A 17,136-nucleotide genomic window follows, 5' to 3' on the forward strand; every position below is an offset into this window, starting at 1 on the left:
ATCTACATGTAAGAAACAGATGTTTCTGAAAGACCCTGGCCAGAGCAGGCTCTTAAGATGCACACTGAACACACCATAGCTTATTCTCTCCTGGAGCTCACTGGGGCGAGTATGTGGTGGTTCCTGCCAAGAGGAAAGTAGAATCCTTCTTGCTGTTTCCTCCCTAGAGCTGGACCATAGAGAAGGTGCTGGACAGTGGCTGCCTCTCCTCTCTGCAGAGCGGGCCTGGGAGGGATGCTGGGCAGGCAGGACTACCTTAGCTCCTCCCACCTTTCATCTCCTCCCTCCGACTCTCATCTTGTTCACTATTCTAGCAATGCTCAGGGCCATGGCAGGACTGGGAGGGCCTGGGAGAATGTGGAAACTTACTAGGGACTCCAAGGACGCCCTTCCCAAGAACCTGCTTGTGAGGTTAATTAAGTTGTCAGTTTCTCCCAACAGTGGGTGCCCTACGCGGCCAAATGAAAATGGGAACTACGTTTTAGAAGAGTTTTAATTTCAACAACTTCTGATTAAAAATACATTTTATAAATAATTTTTCCATAGACTTGATTGAGGAGGGTTGTAAACTCTATAAAAAGATGGATTGCAACAGCAAAGGATTAAAGAAATCACACAAAAAAGATACAGCTATCGCCTCCCTATGTAAAAATACATTATACATCGCACAGCATTTCCTTTGTGCAAAAAGTTTGAACAGGTGCTGTGTCAGGTAAGCCAAACATTTACTGAAAGGGAAGTAAACTTTAATAAGGTTATTTTGCATAATAATGCAGGCACGGGTGAAAAAAAATGAGCACCCTCCCCCCGCCCTAGAAGTTAATGTACCTTAGTTCAATATTTTATTTTATAGTACTGAAGGCTCTGGCCTTGTACAAATATGTGTGTGTGTGTGTGTGTGTGTGTGTGTGTGTGTGTGTGTGTACACGCATGTGTAAGCATGACAAATATCTGCTGCGATATGGAGTAAAACCCCAAAATATTTACAGTATTTCCAAAGACGGTGTTCTCTCAATCTACGTGTGTACAACGTTTCATTCAATAGCTCTTTAGAAAATTAAATTAAACCACTGCCCGTCCATCAGTGGGCATCCTCAGTGGAGACTTCCAGTTTGCGCTGTGGGACAAAGAGTGTTGCAAAGGAGGCTTCGTTAGCACCATTGAGATCCGGGTAGGGTGAGCTGGTAGGCTTGGTTGGGGTTGGGCCGCCTGGAGTTCGGAAGAAACTTTCAGCCACCAGCTGGGAGCCTTTGGGTGTCACGGGAACAGGCTGAGTGGAGAGAAGGAAGGAAATAAGGTATCACATCCACGGTGATCCGCGCTCCCCAGCCCACGCGGGGCCAGCCGGGCTATTATCTGGGATGCTGGGGGACTAGCACATCCCGATGTCAGCAAGGTGAGCCTCAGTGGGTTCGGTTGAACTCTCAATTGTTGTTGCTAAGAGGCAAGACCTCATGACAACCCAGTCATATGGACTCTTTGGGCAATCTTCTCGGGTGCAGAGGGAAGGCTTTGCCTTCAGCCATTCACCCTGCCGTGCTTCCCTCTCCACAGCAGGCACACATGAGCCTCCTAAGATGCAGATAATCACATTAAATGGCAATCCCGGCTCTTGGGAGGCAGAAGCAGGAGGATCAAAAAGTTCAAAGCCATCTTCAAGTTTGAGACCTAACTTTAAACTACAGGCAAACACCCTTACCTGTTGTACCCCTGTCCCAGCAACTGATTGTCCGTTTAGCTGGCTCTGGCCAGGAACTGGTGAGTCATGGTTGGTGGCCCTCCCTTGCCGAGAGCTCAAGTTATCTGGTATGACGCTAGCAGCGTCTACTCGTGGGGACACAGGGACCGCGCCAGCTCCAGTCCCGGGGCTGGCACACATCTGCACACTGGGGGAGAGGAGTCCCATGTGCTGCAGGGTAAAGTTTACAACGGCTGAGCTCGGGTTCTGGGTGGGAACAGGGTGGCTTGAGTTGAGGGCCGGGTTGTTCCCAACAGGGACGGCTGCCATAGACGTTGGGGAGACCATAAGTTTCAAAGGTGTCACATGAAAGGGGGGGAAGTTCACAGCAGTGAGTTCAGGCGATGCCACCGGAATAACACCTGGAAGAGAAAAGGGGTGGGACGAGGTCTTAAGGGCAGGCATCTGCTCTGGGGAGATACCATGTCTGAGGTGAACTGCAGGCCAGCTCGTGTCTGGATGGTGTTCTGGCACCTACTCACCTGCAATTGGGGAGCTGTAGATCCTGTGGTTTGGGGACAGTGTTCCTGAGCTTTCTGTATTAGACAACACAGATTCTGCCCCCAGGGGTGAGCACTGGGTGAGAGGGATTAGGTATCCCGATGGGAACAGGGTCTACAAAATAAGGAGAGAGCATTTATTTCACACACTTACTCTAGACGAAAAACATGGGGTCGGCTACTCCATTTAGTGAACAGTGGCTGAACTATGGCCCACGGCCATGTACAACCTTCTTTTTCTTTTTCTTTGCAAAGACTTCATTGGGACGCAGCTGCACCCTCTGTATAGGGACTGTTTGTACACCAACAGGGACATAGTTTGAGTGGGTGCAACAGAGAGCCTATGTCCTAGGGAACCAGACACATTTGCTAGCTGGCCTTCCAGGTTTTCTGACTTCTGCTTCAGAACTAAGGAATTGCACAAGCAGACTGTTTCCTTGTACTTTTTGTTCTGACGCGAGCCAGCAGGCTCCTCATGTGCAAAACAAAACTGCACCGGAGGCCAAACTGACAAGCGGAAAAAGAGCAGCACTTGGTAACACACTGGACACCCAGGTGCCAATAGGCACAAGCTTCCGCAGCTGATGTACCTCCCACCCTGTCAGATCACAAAGGGTATGTGGGTGGCTGGAATGGCCCCAAAGTCTGCTTTCCCCCCACCTCGGGCTGGGACTGGGGACTCCAAAAGCAGTTCTTAGAAGCCGGGTCGCGCCTTTCATCCTCCTCCTTCAGATGTCTCCTTCCTTGGTTGTCAAAACAACAGCCCACACTTTGATCCCTAGCTCTTGAGTGGCTCTTTTCCTTGGGAACCAGTGAACTCAGAATCCACAGAGCTGAAAGATTTAAACTGTTTCTCAGGTGCCCGGGGACTGTTCAAAGGCATTGGGAGTTGGTGCCTTGCAAGCTGCATGGGCTAGGGAGCTATTAACGGCTGGGTCTGGGCGTTTTGCACAGGCCTGCCAATGTCACTGACACTCTTCCTGTGTGTTGGGACAAGTCACTGTGATTACTGGCTTGGCTTTATCCAATTCTTCCTCAGTAAAGCATGTATTGCCCCTTAAATAACCAAGCCCCAATTTCAATAAGTTACATGTACTACAATTCTCTTAACCTAGAGTAATTCCATTCGTTGACGTTTGCAAAATGAATGAATTTTGTTTTCTTTGTGAGTGTCACCTCTTCCAGCCTCCTGTGCCCCCAGCTCCTGATCATTTACCCCGTTTTTGTTTGTTTGTTTGTTTTCTCCGCCCTTATGACCTAATATCAGCTCATTTGCATGCCGCCTTCTCTCCGTCCCTACAGGTCTTGGGTCTCAGAACATGTTTACTGAGAATTTAGCACATGAATCATTTTCTTTTCCCATTCAGTCCAAACTAAAGAAGAATCTAGAGGCTGCAGAGATGGCTCAGAGGTTAAGGTCACTGGCTGCTCATGTAGAGGACCTGAGTTCAATACCCACCACCACGTGGCGGCTCACTACCATCTATAATGGGATCTGATGCCCTCTTCTGTCTGATGCTCTCTTCTGTAATTCAGTCACACATGCAAATAGAATGCCCCCACACACAAATACACAAAATAAATATTTTTTTTTTAAAGAAGAGTATAATAAACTCAACAGAGATGGGGAGTATAGGACATGTGAAACCTAAAACTTTTAATCTGGGGTAACCAGGGAACACTAGGAAATCGTTGCAAAATCACACACACTGGCACAGAAGGACTACGGCCCTTGTAGACACCGAGTCAAGCCAGGGCCGTGTGACTTCCTCCCAGCATGTACATTAGGTGCAACCGAGAGTACTGCACTAGATAGTGGACAATTTGAATGGTTTCTACAAGGCCATCCTCAGGGAGGGTTCCACAGACTCAAGCTGCCTTAACCAGCCCAACGGCAGATGATGCCATTCTGCCAATATCGTATCCTAAAGGGAATCACAAAGCACTCACGTAATAATTTCACTTAACCCCACAAAAACTGGGGTGAACACACAGAAGCAGCTGCCAGCAAAGGCAGGTGCTGGGTTAGACTTTGTCTGGGGCAATTTTTTTTCTAACCTAGTAGATGGCAGGGCAGGATGGGGGCAGGGGCCGGTTTAAGGGATACATTCATGACCGATAAAGAAAAACCAGATGAGGAGAAGTAAAATAGTTAACAGCAGGGGCAAAACAAACGACTAAGTTCTGTTTCCGTGTTTAGTTGTATCTGTTGGTGCTGCTGCCTTTCACGCGCTGTTGTCCTGAGACTCAAGTGAGAGTTCTGTGTAAGACTCTCAAGTCTGAGACACCCAAACTGTGGGTCGGTGTCCCATAAATATTCATTCTTTCCTGATCTAATATTACCTAAGGGGGAAAAAAAAATCACCCAGAGGGCCAACCTCTTTAGAAGCCAATGCAGCCAACTGTACCTTCAAGTTGACAAGATCAGGTTGGCTTTCCCACTTAGAGAAAAATGGGACTGTGGTAAATCTGAGGTAGAAAGTAAAAAGTGGGGGACGTGGTGGGCAAATTCTCTTCCAGCCGACGGGTGCCAGGAACATGACATCAAGCAAACGTTGAGGAATGACTCAGAAGGCATGAGTTAACGGGAGGCCTGCGTCTCTCTCCACTTGCGGTGACAACTGCTTATAAACTATTTATGACTCTCATGACAGCTGTTTTGTGTTCCAGTATGGGAACGTAAAAATGGACTTAGGGACGATGGCCACCTGTCCTGTGACGCTTTCAAAAGAGAGCATGTAAGCTTCTCCTCTGAAGATTTAAAAACGTCCCTGACGTCATCCCCGTGTGAGGATTAGCTGTCTAAGACCTCATTTGGATACAGGGTGTTAAAGGACAGTTCTCCGCCTTCGGAGAGACTGACCGCTCTTTGCTCTGGTAAACTTCACGAGCCAACAAATGCTTGTGGAGTCAGCCTCGGGAATTGCTACCATGAAAAGCAAGTGAGCTGTCAGGCCTGGCTTGAGCTTCTGAGACCTCAAAGCCTGGCCCCAGTGACACACTTCCTCCAACAAGGCCACACCTAACTTTAAAGCGCCATCTGAGGCTGTACTCACTGTGGGGACATTCTCAAGTGTTTTCAGGCCCTCTTTAGGTTTCTTTGCAGAACCACTGTCGTCCGAGGCACTCGTCCTCTTCGTGCCTCGTTCTCCAGGCATCTCCTTGCTCTGACTCTTAGCATCCTGTCTTTCTGGTACTGGCTGCAAGCTTCCTGCAAGCCTTGTGGCGTCTGTGGTGGTGGTGGTGGTGGTGTCAGTGGGGGCATCTGTAGGGTCTTTGGATCCAGTAGCACTAAAGGAATGGGCGGGGCAGGTCGCTGGGCTCTGGCCATGGGGTGGCGTCAGCATTTGGGCGTGGGCAGGTTGCAAGTAGATGGCATAGGGTGGGCCCGAAGGGGCCTGAGGTAGGATCACAGGCACTGCAGATGACAATGGGCTAGGGATCAGGGGGACCATTCCCAGGGGCTGGATAAGGGATGGTGCAAGCAGCTCCAGCTCCGTGTTCACTGCAGGGTCCAGAGGGGCCAGTGGTTTGTAGGGCCCGGATCTTGCTAGCTTTACTTTTACTTTCTTCCTGGGTTCACTAAAAGAGAGTTACGGAACATCATGGAACTTATACATTGCTCCTGAGCATTCTATCTGTAGGTGTGTGAACACGCATGAATGTGGAGGCCAGAGGCTGACATGAGATGCCTTCCTCCGTGACTTTCACCTTTTCAGAGCGCCTGGAATTCATCAATTTGCTGGCCAGCCAATGAGTTCCAGGGATCCCTTAGTAGTCATAACTCCACCATGGGATTAAAGATGGCTGCTGCCATACCTGGCCCTTTTAGGTGGGTTATCAGGTACCCAAACTTGGGCCATCATGTTTGATCAGCAGGAACATTCCCCGCAAACCATCTCCCAATCCCTGCATCCCCAAACCATCTCCCGATCCTGCATCCCAAAACCATCTCCCAATCCCTGCATCCCACCAGGTTTTACCCGTCCCAGGTTAACGCCGGCGCTTTTATGAAAATAGCAGCAGGGTTTTGTTTGTTTGTTTTTCCTGACTAAGGATTGATACCGTAAAGACTATCTCTCCAGTTCCCAAAGGCGATGCCTACCCTTGCATAAAGCGATCAGTGAGTTCTAAGACCCACTGAGACGGCACTGCATCCCGTGTCCAGTTCCAGTGCCCGCCTACCTTGACTGCTCTTCCAGTTGCATGTTGCAGATAGCAGCAAGCTGGGCCATCTTGTTTGGGAAGGGTGGAGAGTTTTGAGAACTCTCAGCTGGCAAAATAAAAGGAAGAAGGAGGACGGTCGAAACTAAGGATTGAGTAGTGACAAGGGAGAAAGCTCAGGTGTCAAGAGGAACAGAAAGCAGGCGCCTACCACCCAGCTGCACAGCCTTTAGGCATTAAACCCCACAAATGGCTTTTTATCCTTAATTCATATATATGTTAGATTTATGAGGGGTCAAGCAGGCTAAGAGAAAAAAGGTCAAAGGTAATTCTGAGCCAAACCCTGACTTTTCGGGGAAACATACCTTTGCCGCTCTTGACAGGACTGCTGGGCGCAGAGCTGACCTTTCTCCGGTCACTTTCTATACTCTTGACCAATTTGATAAGGGATGGGTGGCGAGTGAAGTTGGGTTTTCCCCGGGTGGAAAAGAGGTTTTTGGCACAGTTCTCTTTTGCAGACCGTCCCACCTCTAAGAAGGAGGCAGTAAGAGGAGTGACAGGGCTGGAGCCTGCAACGGGAAAGGTCAGTGTGTTGACGCCCAGTTGACCCTGCTTCCTTCTAACAGAGGAAATCAAAACGCCGCTCCAAAACCGAGCCAAGGGCAACACCAGGGTGCCCACTGTAGGCACCGGCTCTAAACGCTCTGCGGTCGACCCTTTATCAATGACTTTAGAGATAGTATTTTGTGCTGCATCTCTGACGCTACACTGCACAGTTAGTTGGTCCTCCATGTCTGATGCTAAGAGTGGCGGAAGCACAAGCCCTTGACATGTAGTGGCACAGAAGCTAAACACACCCTATGAGAAATCATCTCTTGGTTACTTGCGATACCTAATATAATGTCCATGGTTTACAGATCGTTGTCCCACGATATTGTTTAAGGCAACAGTGACCAGAAAAACATTTGTACAGGTTCGGTACAGACCAAAGAATACTTCCATTCCATGGCTAAACTCTTTGATATGAAACCAGTGGATATGGAAAGCAGACTACACCTCATAAGCAGAGAAATGCCAGTGTGCGGCCACTATTGCTTTTCCTCTCATGGTGATGTATAAAATCTTGTTTATTTTCTTATCAGAGGAATGTCGGAGCGGGTGGAAAGTGGTGACCTTCATTCCTGCTCCACTTGGGGGTGGGGTCTCTCTTACGAAATGCACTCCACGACAGATGTGAGAGCACGGCCACAGAAGACACTGGCCAAGGATCCGCTCTTTTGACAATACCATGGGCCTGGCTTATGCAGCTGTCACTATGGTTCCAGACCCTTCCTTTCTGCACCAAAGGACCTCTCCCTGAGAGTGTTTCCAAAAGTCACAGTAGCCACTTTTCCACACGAGCATTCATCTTGAGCTGCTTTTCCAATCCTCTACCCATGGTCTTCCCTTGTGTGGGGCTAAGAAGGGAGGAGGGAGAGAATCCCTCTGGATTAAAAAAAAAAAAAAAAAAAAAAGAATGAAAAAAAAAAAAAAGCATACACACCACTTTTATTCAGGCTGATTTCTGGGCCTGTCCACTTAAATGCTGGTTTCCGGCCTCTTTCTTCCGTAACATGGACTTTCTTGATGAGATCCAGGCTACTCAGAACGTTAGCAATGTCATACAACCTCCTGATTTTTGCTGGGGGGAGGGGTGGGGGAGGGTGGGGGGAAGGTGTGCACAGCATTAGATAGAACAATGAAAGGTCACAGGATTCTGCCTCCTAAAAAACTCAGGTACATTTAAGAGCTATCCTGCCAGCACCAGGCAGAAATTTCTGACTCCTTTCAAGTTATTCTAACAACATTGCTTGAGTTAAAGCAAACAAGCAAACAAACCAAAAAAAAAAAAAAAAAAAAAAAAAGAATTTTAAATATTTCAGGAGTGCCTGCTGGTCCTGAGTTTTGAAGCGGCACTGGCAGAGGTTTCAGGGAGAAGGGACTCAGTGAGATGATCCTGTTTACAGAATGCCATGTTTCTAGATGTCTAGATATCAACCCAGGGATGTCTGGACTTATTTCTACAGACTAATGCAGCTTTCCACAGTATGGTATATCAGGGCAAGGGACCAGGCCACCTACAAATGCTGCCTCTCGGGGCAGCTCTATTTTACTGAGTCCCTCAATAGATCACTTCTGCATCATCCCCCAGGGGTACAAACATGTTGAAGGCCGCTCCTGTCTGCTTGGCTCTTTCCTCCACACCTTTTCCTGTGGAGATTCCTTACAATGTGTGGCCTAACCATGGGAATGGAGTTGGTTAGGAACCAGCCAAATTCGCAGCGGCCGTCCGACTGGAACGCTTTCAAAGCGGCAAGCCATCTGTGCCATGGGGCCATCAGGGGACAATTTAGTGGGAATTACTTATGCTGTCATGTATCAGTATCAGCCGAGAGATGAGATAGGTCTGAGAGCTGGACCTACTTTACAGATGATTGCTCATTTAAGCCCTGGGAACTTCTAACTGTGTAAAATGGGACAGGGTTAGTGTCAGATGTCGCCAGAGTCAGACATGGAAGGAGGCTATACATCTTGCTGAATCCCACTGGCTAGCAGCAGCACCACGTGTGTGTGTGTGTGTGTGTGTGTGTGTGTGTGTGTGTGTGTGTGTGTGTGTGTCTGTGTGCGTGCATGTATGGACGCACATCCAGAGATCTACACCCAACCAAATGGTGAGTGAAGCTCTGCTGTCCATGAATGGTCCCCAAGCCTCCTGGGCAATCGTGCCACTTACTTTTAAACTTGCTTTTATCCAGATCTTCCACGTGGTCCTCCCCAATTAAGATCTTGGCAGCGATTTCCAGGCTTACTATCTGAGGCGTCGACACCAGGAACAGCATCACAAACTTCTGGCTCATCACTCGCAAGGACTTGTCTTTGCGGCTGTTTACGGATGCTTCGGAGAAGGGTGGGGAATTAGAGAATTAACATTCAAGAAGGGAAAGTAACAAGCCTTCAAAATAGCACCGCTGGACCGTACAGCAGCCACTGGCCATGGCGGTGCACGTCTAAACCCCAGCACTAGGGATGTGGAGCCGCAGGAGCTCAAGGCCAGGCTGCTGTCATTTTTGGCTGCCGGGGAGAAGAACCAAGCGGCATCACCTCTCACCTGCCCGGAATTCCACTCCAGGGAGTTCTACGAAACACATGTCTGAATGCCCATTCTGGCCAGGGTTCGACTTGATCACGTGGTCCTCTATGCCACAGCTCTTGATGAAGTCAAACTCTTGTTCGTATTCTTTCCTCTTGATCATCATGATCTGCTCAGCGTACTTGTTCTCTTCCCCGACGCTCTTCAGGGTCCCAAGGGTTCTGGTGAGATTGTGTCGGCCGTGCCAAGTGTACCTGTTTTTGGCAAGGCGGCTCACCATATGCAGGCTCTCTAATACATTCACGATGTCGTAAATCCGCCGACGTTCAACATCTGCAAAGAATGTGTGAACGCGTGTCACCGGGACCAGACTTTTCATTGTGTGCTCGTAATGGGATAAACTCTTTTCCTATTAGTCAGCAGGTGCATCTGAATAATACAGTAATATAATATACACACCGTGGAAGCAAGAAAAACATGGCTTTCTCACAGAAATTTAAAGTACAGTCACCATCTACCAAGGGGCTTAAACTGCATCATTCAGGAAGTGGAATTCTAATGTGTGTGGCGATCACGGTCACCTGCACTTTATCAATGAGGACATGGAAGCTCTGAGGTGCCTCAGTGACAAGACCAAGCCCCTAATAGTCTACCTGCCACGAATCTGAACCCAGTCCTTTATCACCCCCCTAGGACCTACACCTGCCTGCCATAATCGTATTACAGGCACAGCGTGCTGAGACTTGAGAGCTGGAGAGATGGTTCAATGGTTAAGAACACTTGCTTTTCTACCCGAGGACCAGAGTTCAATTCCCGGTACCGACATCGGGTGGCTCACAACCATCTGTAACTCCAGCTACAAGGGAGTCAACATTCTCCCAGATGAAACACTGAAACACACACAAACACGCACCTTAGAAAAGTCCTGAGGTTTCATAAAATTACAGAACCCACGTTGTCATTTCTTAAAAACCTACATTAAAAAGCAGGAAGATACATTTCTTTGGGGGTCTAATGTGCCCCATGTTCTGCCCACCAACAGTGATGGTGAGACTGGCAACTCTGTGCTCTTGTAGATGCAGAGGGTTTCAGTGTTCTGTACCGGGGTGGAGTGTGTGTGTGAATTCTTCTTTCAGAAAGTTACCTTCGCTGTTGGTTTCAGTTTCAACAGCGGACAGAATCTATGCTTTCTGAAAACGTGATTAATAGAGCACCCCCTAGTGGCCTCTTGCTGTTCTTGGTGACTGCGGGATAGGAACCTTGACAGTCCCACCCACCCCCACCCGGCACCTCCCCCCCACCCCCTCACTTCTCCCTGAAGTCCTCACAGGCTCCTCCTTCTCTTCTTTTAAGGCCTGAATTGGATAGCTTCCCAGCCAGGCCTAATCTGAGCCTTTCCTTTATGGCCAGAAAGTACGACTCCCACATACTTGGCCCTTTTGATATTCTAGATACCACCCCCCACCCCTTTTCTTCTGCAACATATATTACCTGACACACAAGGTCAGTTTCTACCACGTCCTTCGCTTGGTAACCATTGTCCACTGAGAAAGGAAATTGGGTATGTGGATCTAGACAGGTTCCTATTACTGAGTCAAGTGGCCCACACGCGCCACCTAGCCAAACAGTGTGTGTGTGTGTAAGAGCAGATGGATCCAACCAGCATAGTCTTAAATCAAGAATTAATGCTCCTGCTTAGAAAAGTAATCGTTTTCCTTATGGCATGATAGATTGCACATTGAAACGCTAAGGTGCACAGGCTTCTTCAAGTTCTAGACTAAGACACCCTCAGGCTGAGGAGACAGCTCCGCTGGGGAAGTTGCCAGCCTGAGTTTGATACCCAGCATCCTGTTAAAAAGCCAACCTCCCTTAATAGCTGTGCTCCAGGTCCCAGTGAGACCTCTGTTCTCAGAAACCAAGGTGGATGGCTCCTGAGCAAAGACACCCAAAACTGACCTCCGGACCCATGTGCACAGGAACACACATGTACACCTATACTTACACATACACACACACATACATGCACAAAAATATATTTTAGTGACTTCAAAGACACCCTATATCTGCCAGACTTCTTCTTGGCTCTAGAATCAGGTCTTCACTGTGGGAAAGAGGGGAGAACACCCGTAACCTCAATCAAAGGCAAAGTAACTCCCAAAACCATGCCGTCCTCAGTCTTGAATGGCCAAGAGTCGGAGTCACAGAAGCCACCCTTCTATGCGACTATGGGACACACCGGCTCCTCAGGAACAGGGTCAAGGTGAAAGTCAGAGTCACAGTTATTTGTGCAACAAGTCATAAAACACTATTTCCTTCCTGTACAGCTTGAGACAAACCTGAGCCCAGAGACACACCCCACCACTGTTTGTTTGCATCTAAGATTGAGTTATTCTTAAACTAACAGGACTTGTGAGACCTCTAATTTCCACGCGGCCTTATTTGAGTGAGCTCAGACCCAAAAGAGTTAAGTCCACAGGGTCGCTCTAATCATTAACCGCCCCAGCAACTGGGACACGTACTGAGCTCTTCGGCCACCTCGTCCAGGCAGATGTCGTTGTTCACAGCAGGGTTGGGGTACTTAGGGTACCGTGCTAAGAATTTGTGGCATAGCAACCCTAAGCTTTTCTCTTTTCGACTCGGCTGGGATTTCTCAAATTCGTCTCCAGATAAGTGTTCCTGCAAAGGAAAAGGTAAATAATGCCTCATTCTGATATAAAGTTTGACAGATTTACTGGGGGCGTCTGTGCTGGATGACTAACTCCTCCACCCCACCACCCCACCACCACCATCACCACACACAGCTTGGACAGCTGCAAAGTTAGCGAGGGCACAAGAATGGTCTTAAAAGGATGCCTGGGATGGAGACCACTCCCAGGGTCCAGAATTCCCAGGTTTGTGCTCCAAGAGTACAAATTCTTTGCATGTTCCTTCCAGTGGGGCTCCTGATTGCTTGACCTTCCATGTCCCCCTCTCACCCTCCCCCCCAAGTCCCGTCCCGCTCCCCCTCCCCCCAAGTCCCTGGGCTGCCACTTACATGCAAACAGTCTCTGGCTTCAGGTAATCCACTTCTGTTGTCGGACAGCCCCCTTTGCTGATCTCGACTTCGGATCTCTGGGCTCACCGCACTGAACAGCATCTTCAGGTTGGCTGTGGGTGTCCAGGGCTCTCCTTGGGAGGCTTCCTTGGGCTTGGTTGGCGTGGTTAAAGGGCCCAAGTCAGGCTGGATCTCAGCCAACACCATGTTGGCCTTCGAGGACTCTTGCAGGGGGCTTTTCATCAGTCCCCTTTTATGTGGCTCAGAAAAGAGGTTTTCCTGTTTAGAAGGAATTAACAATTGAGCTCAATATAAAATATCAGAAAGCTTTTTTGTTTCAAAATTGAGTTGAATTGGTTAAATTAATATTGTTAATTTACATTAATAATATAAATGTACATTAATACTTATATTACATCAATATAAGCAATATTAAGTGAGTATTCCAGTGACTGCTTAACAGTAATTTCCTTTTTTGTTTGCAACAAGGTCTCACTATACATTCCAACCAGTCTGGAACTTACTATATAGCAAAAAAAAATGACCTTGAGTTTATAATCCTCCTGCCTCAGCCTCCTGAGTGCTGAGATTACAGGCATGTATCACTGTACCTTGCTACTACTGCCCGTTCCCACATTGAACTTGGCAGAAACCATGGATCTAAATGTCTTCACCTTGTGAGCCAGGAATTTAAATAAACTAGTGACTTTAACTACTGCAGGCTTTGTTTTCAAATTCCGTTTTGAAACAGGAGAGTTGTAACAATAGCTTACAGCTTACTCCCTTTCCTTACTAAAAGCAGCCGCTTGTAAATTCCCAGAAGCAGCCTCCACTCTGGACACTTCAAGTAAAGGCCTTCAAGACCCAAACCTTTCTCCACCCAGCAGTGCAGCTGTACGCAGTGGATGCTCACTGACACACCACTGGCCAGGAACAGGTCCCAGCAGCCAAGGTGGGGGTGCCCTTATGGCGAGGGCCTCAGGCCTACCAGCAAGACTTGTGACCAGAAAAATCTGCTTTCGACAACATGGACTCCTGAGGCACAGATGCAGAAAAATGGGGCCAAGGAAAGTAAGAATAACCATCGAAGGCCTCAGGGCTAGTTCCTGCTACGGAGACACCCTGGTGAGCTCACAGCAGTTCATGAGGCTGGCGGAGCCTGGGCCCCTTTCATTTTTGGACACCAGGGACTGCGCCGTTCTTAGAGAAGCACTTGGAAGGCAACAACTCAGTGGACAGAGACACCTACTTTTCCTCAGTAACTTTGGAAACGTGAGTTAACAGTCCTGTTACGTGACTGTGAAACTAAGGGCTCTTCAAGAGCTTCTCCAGTGTGTGTTTCCTGCTGAGTCTGCTACTTAGCAAAAGAGGACTGCAGGCAGAGGGCGGTCACATGGGGCTGGCACCTGAATTTCCTCGGTTCAGTACAGTGAGCAGAGAACCAGAGGGGATGACCCAAGGATGGGGTCTCAGTGACAAATGGCAGGGACAGCATTCAACTGACATCTAAACGCTTCCAAAAGACTTGTCATGCACAGCATCCCAAAGGTCCGTAGGTTAAAAGGATGACAATCCAGAACTGTCATTGTACAAAGAAAGCCAATGCCAATTTATGTCCTTCCTGAATTCCATGGTCCATGTAAAGGTGGTGATACAACATATTTTTTTTAAGTATTAGAAACACCCCTCTCCTCCCCCCACCCCAGCATGTACATGAAATTTACACGAAACTTTTGAAACAGAAAGATTACTTTAACCCTGGGCAGTCCTATTCCTCTTCAAAAATTAAAATTTCCTTCTCGATTTCTGTAAAAGCTCAACCAAATTGATACAGCATGCATAACTATCAAACGAAAAACTTAAAGTGTTAACTCGGGATGATATTGCACTTGATACTACAGTGTAGACAGTACCTTTCCGCTCTCCATTTTGTCAATTCCCCATACATTTAGTGTGTCTTTAAAAAGGAAAAATCTTAAGTTCCTCCCCAGATTCCAGTAGTTCAAGTAATCCAATCGATCCTATTAAAGTTTTTAAATATCCTTAAAGGGAAAAAAGAAAGGAAAAAGAGAAATAAGATATGCTAAAAATGCATTCACAGACACCAGAGCCCCCGGAAACAAAGAAACGAAAAATGACAAACCAGGTTTATATTTGCCCCCCCCCCTCCCCAGGAGAGTCAGAGCCTCTAGGCAGACTGCGCCAACAGATAGCAGTAAATCCTCCATCAAACCCATCTCCTGTCACGAGACTCCAAGCAAACAGGCTCTGCAGTGACAGTCCTCTCCCAAATTCAGAGATGGCTGTAGCAAGCACCCACCTGTGCAGAGATCCGGGCTACGGACGCAGCGCACGAGCCCGGGTCTCGACTGAGCACACACCAATCCTGCATCGGGGGAGATGCTGAAGTTTCTCGCCTGACACACACGTGCACAGGCTCAGAAGGAAGGACTTGGGAGGCAGCCTGAGAGCAACCTTCCAATTCAGCCTCTGCGCTCTAAGCGCACGACGGGGCATTTACAGAGAGCTTTGGGATTTGGAACCCCTTTTAGGCTTCTGTCAATAAGCAATGTACTTTGGGAAGGGGGTTATCCCTAGGTGCCAAGATCATCGCGACGCCCGGTGCAAAGTAGGCTGCGCTCCCGGGCAGGTACAGTCCCCAAAAGTGGCCAGCTTCCCGCCGGGTGCACACACTGGCTCCTCCTCCCCGCCAACTGCACCGCCCTGGGGTGCCGCTAGACAGCATCTCATGGTTTCCAGGGCGACGGCTCCCAGCCAATCAGAAACCCCACTGCCGGCCTGCGATTGGCTAGAGGTCCCCGGGGTGGGGCCGGACCTTCCGCCTTCGATTTAAAAATTTGGCGCGGAAAGTTGGATCGTAGCTGGCACCGCCCCCGAGAGCGCGGGGCTGGAGCGCGGGCGAACCCCTCCCCCGCCCTCTGCGCGGGAGCTCGGCTCCTCCCCACGGGCCCCCGTGGGGCGGGAGGCGGGAAACGGCCGCCTCACCCTGTCCCGCCCGGTATCCCATAGCCCCGCCGCGCCAGTCTGCTCCCCACTCACCTGTCAATCCTCCCCGGAGTCTGGCGGTCCGGGGCGGCCCGGGCTCCTAGCTGCGCGTTTCTGGGAGACCGCGCGTGTCAGGGAGACTTGTTCAGCCCCGCCGCACAGAGGTGGGTGCGGGGGAACGGCGCCGGGACAGGGGCTGGGGGCGCCGGCGGGCGGGCCGCGGGAGCGTGGCCGTCCCGGAGCAGTCCAGCCCCCGATTTGAAATTAACCCGCTCCCGGCGCGAGCCTCTCCCGCGGGCGCGGAGCCTCCCCTCCCCCACGCCTGCTCTCCCGGCCCGGGGCCCCGCGCGCCAATCCGCGCCTCTGCACGGCTGTCGCGACGAATCAGGCTGTAGGCACCGCCCTGCGACCCCGCCTCCAGCTAAACTCGGGGAAAAGTCCTCAAAAACTTTTCCAACTCCCCCGCCCCTTTTTGCAAACACCCTTTATCCGAGATCGAAGTTGGGGGATGAAATTTGGCTTGTCCAGGGCTGGCTGGCTGGGGCGCGAGGGCTCCCTGCCATCCCCTGCTTGGGGCCACGTCTAGCGGTGCGCAGCCGCGGGTCTGCTCACCTGCCCTCTGGACCCCAGAGACAGCCTTCCCTCTGACACCCTCTGTGTGACTGTGCTCAGCTTCTGCTTCCAGAAACTAGTGAGGAGGAAGGAGCTTCGTTGTCCGAAGCCGACGGGCGCGGAGATCTCTGAACACGCAGGTGTGGGAAGAGGCGGAGAAACTCGGAAAACTCGCCCAGCCTGTCCCCAGTGTCCCGCGCCTTGTTTCCCTTCTCTTTGCTCTTCCTCGCTTTTCCCCCGCTTTTCTCTGTTTCCCTTGACGAGCCTCCGGTATCGACCTGGTATATCCACAGGTCTAGGGAACCTCAATTAGGAAATCCTCTCGTCCAAAACTCTCGTTATACAGAAGTGGAAACCTAAGCATGGCGCCCCGGCGCTGCCTTTTTGTGCCCTAGTTTTTTGTTTTGTTTTGTTTTGACCCGCCTTTGCCTTAGGTTTCTGATCACTCCCGGGTTGTCTGGACTGCACGTTGCCCAACCCGCTTCCATCTAAGATTGTGGGGTTTGGGCTCTTCCCGCTTTAAATTTTGTGTCTTCAGCCTCCAAAGGGGCCACACTGTCTAATTCCCATCATTGAGCTTGGCCACCAGTGAACTATCCATTGCTGACTCCACGCGACATACTATGAGGCGGGGGATGCTGTAATGCCACCGCGGGATCCAGGAATGCACACTCGGTCTAGGTGATGAGCCAGGGTTTTTCTTCCGGAGGAAGGTATACACAGAGTGTCCTCCAAGATGCGTTTAGGTCTTCATGCTTATGTTCAATCCTTGTAGCTGTCAGAAGTTTTGATGCTCTGGGTCACTCAAGTACCCCGCAAGACCAGGATTGGACCCGAATGCTCAGGTGCAATACTGAAAGGGCTGGCTGTGGCTTCGGATGGAAAATAAAACCCCATCATTGGGACAGGAAAGGATGCTCACAGGGCAGATAAATCTTACTGAGCCCATGTA

The 17,136-nt window shown here is 49.7% G+C and overlaps 1 protein-coding gene across 1 annotated transcript; it reads right to left on the minus strand.

Moving 5' to 3' along the window:
• Positions 1 to 903: 903 nt before the first annotated feature.
• Positions 904 to 15,594, minus strand: E2f8 (E2F transcription factor 8). The gene is made up of 13 exons (XM_051149702.1): positions 15,403 to 15,594; positions 14,887 to 14,983; positions 12,567 to 12,871; positions 12,052 to 12,208; positions 9,551 to 9,865; positions 9,176 to 9,337; positions 7,946 to 8,083; positions 6,768 to 6,971; positions 6,424 to 6,511; positions 5,295 to 5,820; positions 2,221 to 2,353; positions 1,700 to 2,100; positions 904 to 1,270 (listed from the first exon to the last, which is right to left on the minus strand). Exons 1-13 carry the CDS (start codon positions 15,592 to 15,594, stop codon positions 1,082 to 1,084), a joined length of 2,907 nt encoding a protein of 968 aa, XP_051005659.1. The 3' UTR covers positions 904 to 1,081.
• Positions 15,595 to 17,136: the final 1,542 nt, after the last annotated feature.

This window comes from Acomys russatus, chromosome 7 (genome assembly GCF_903995435.1).
Source record: "Acomys russatus chromosome 7, mAcoRus1.1, whole genome shotgun sequence".
Lineage (NCBI taxonomy): Eukaryota > Metazoa > Chordata > Mammalia > Rodentia > Muridae > Acomys > Acomys russatus.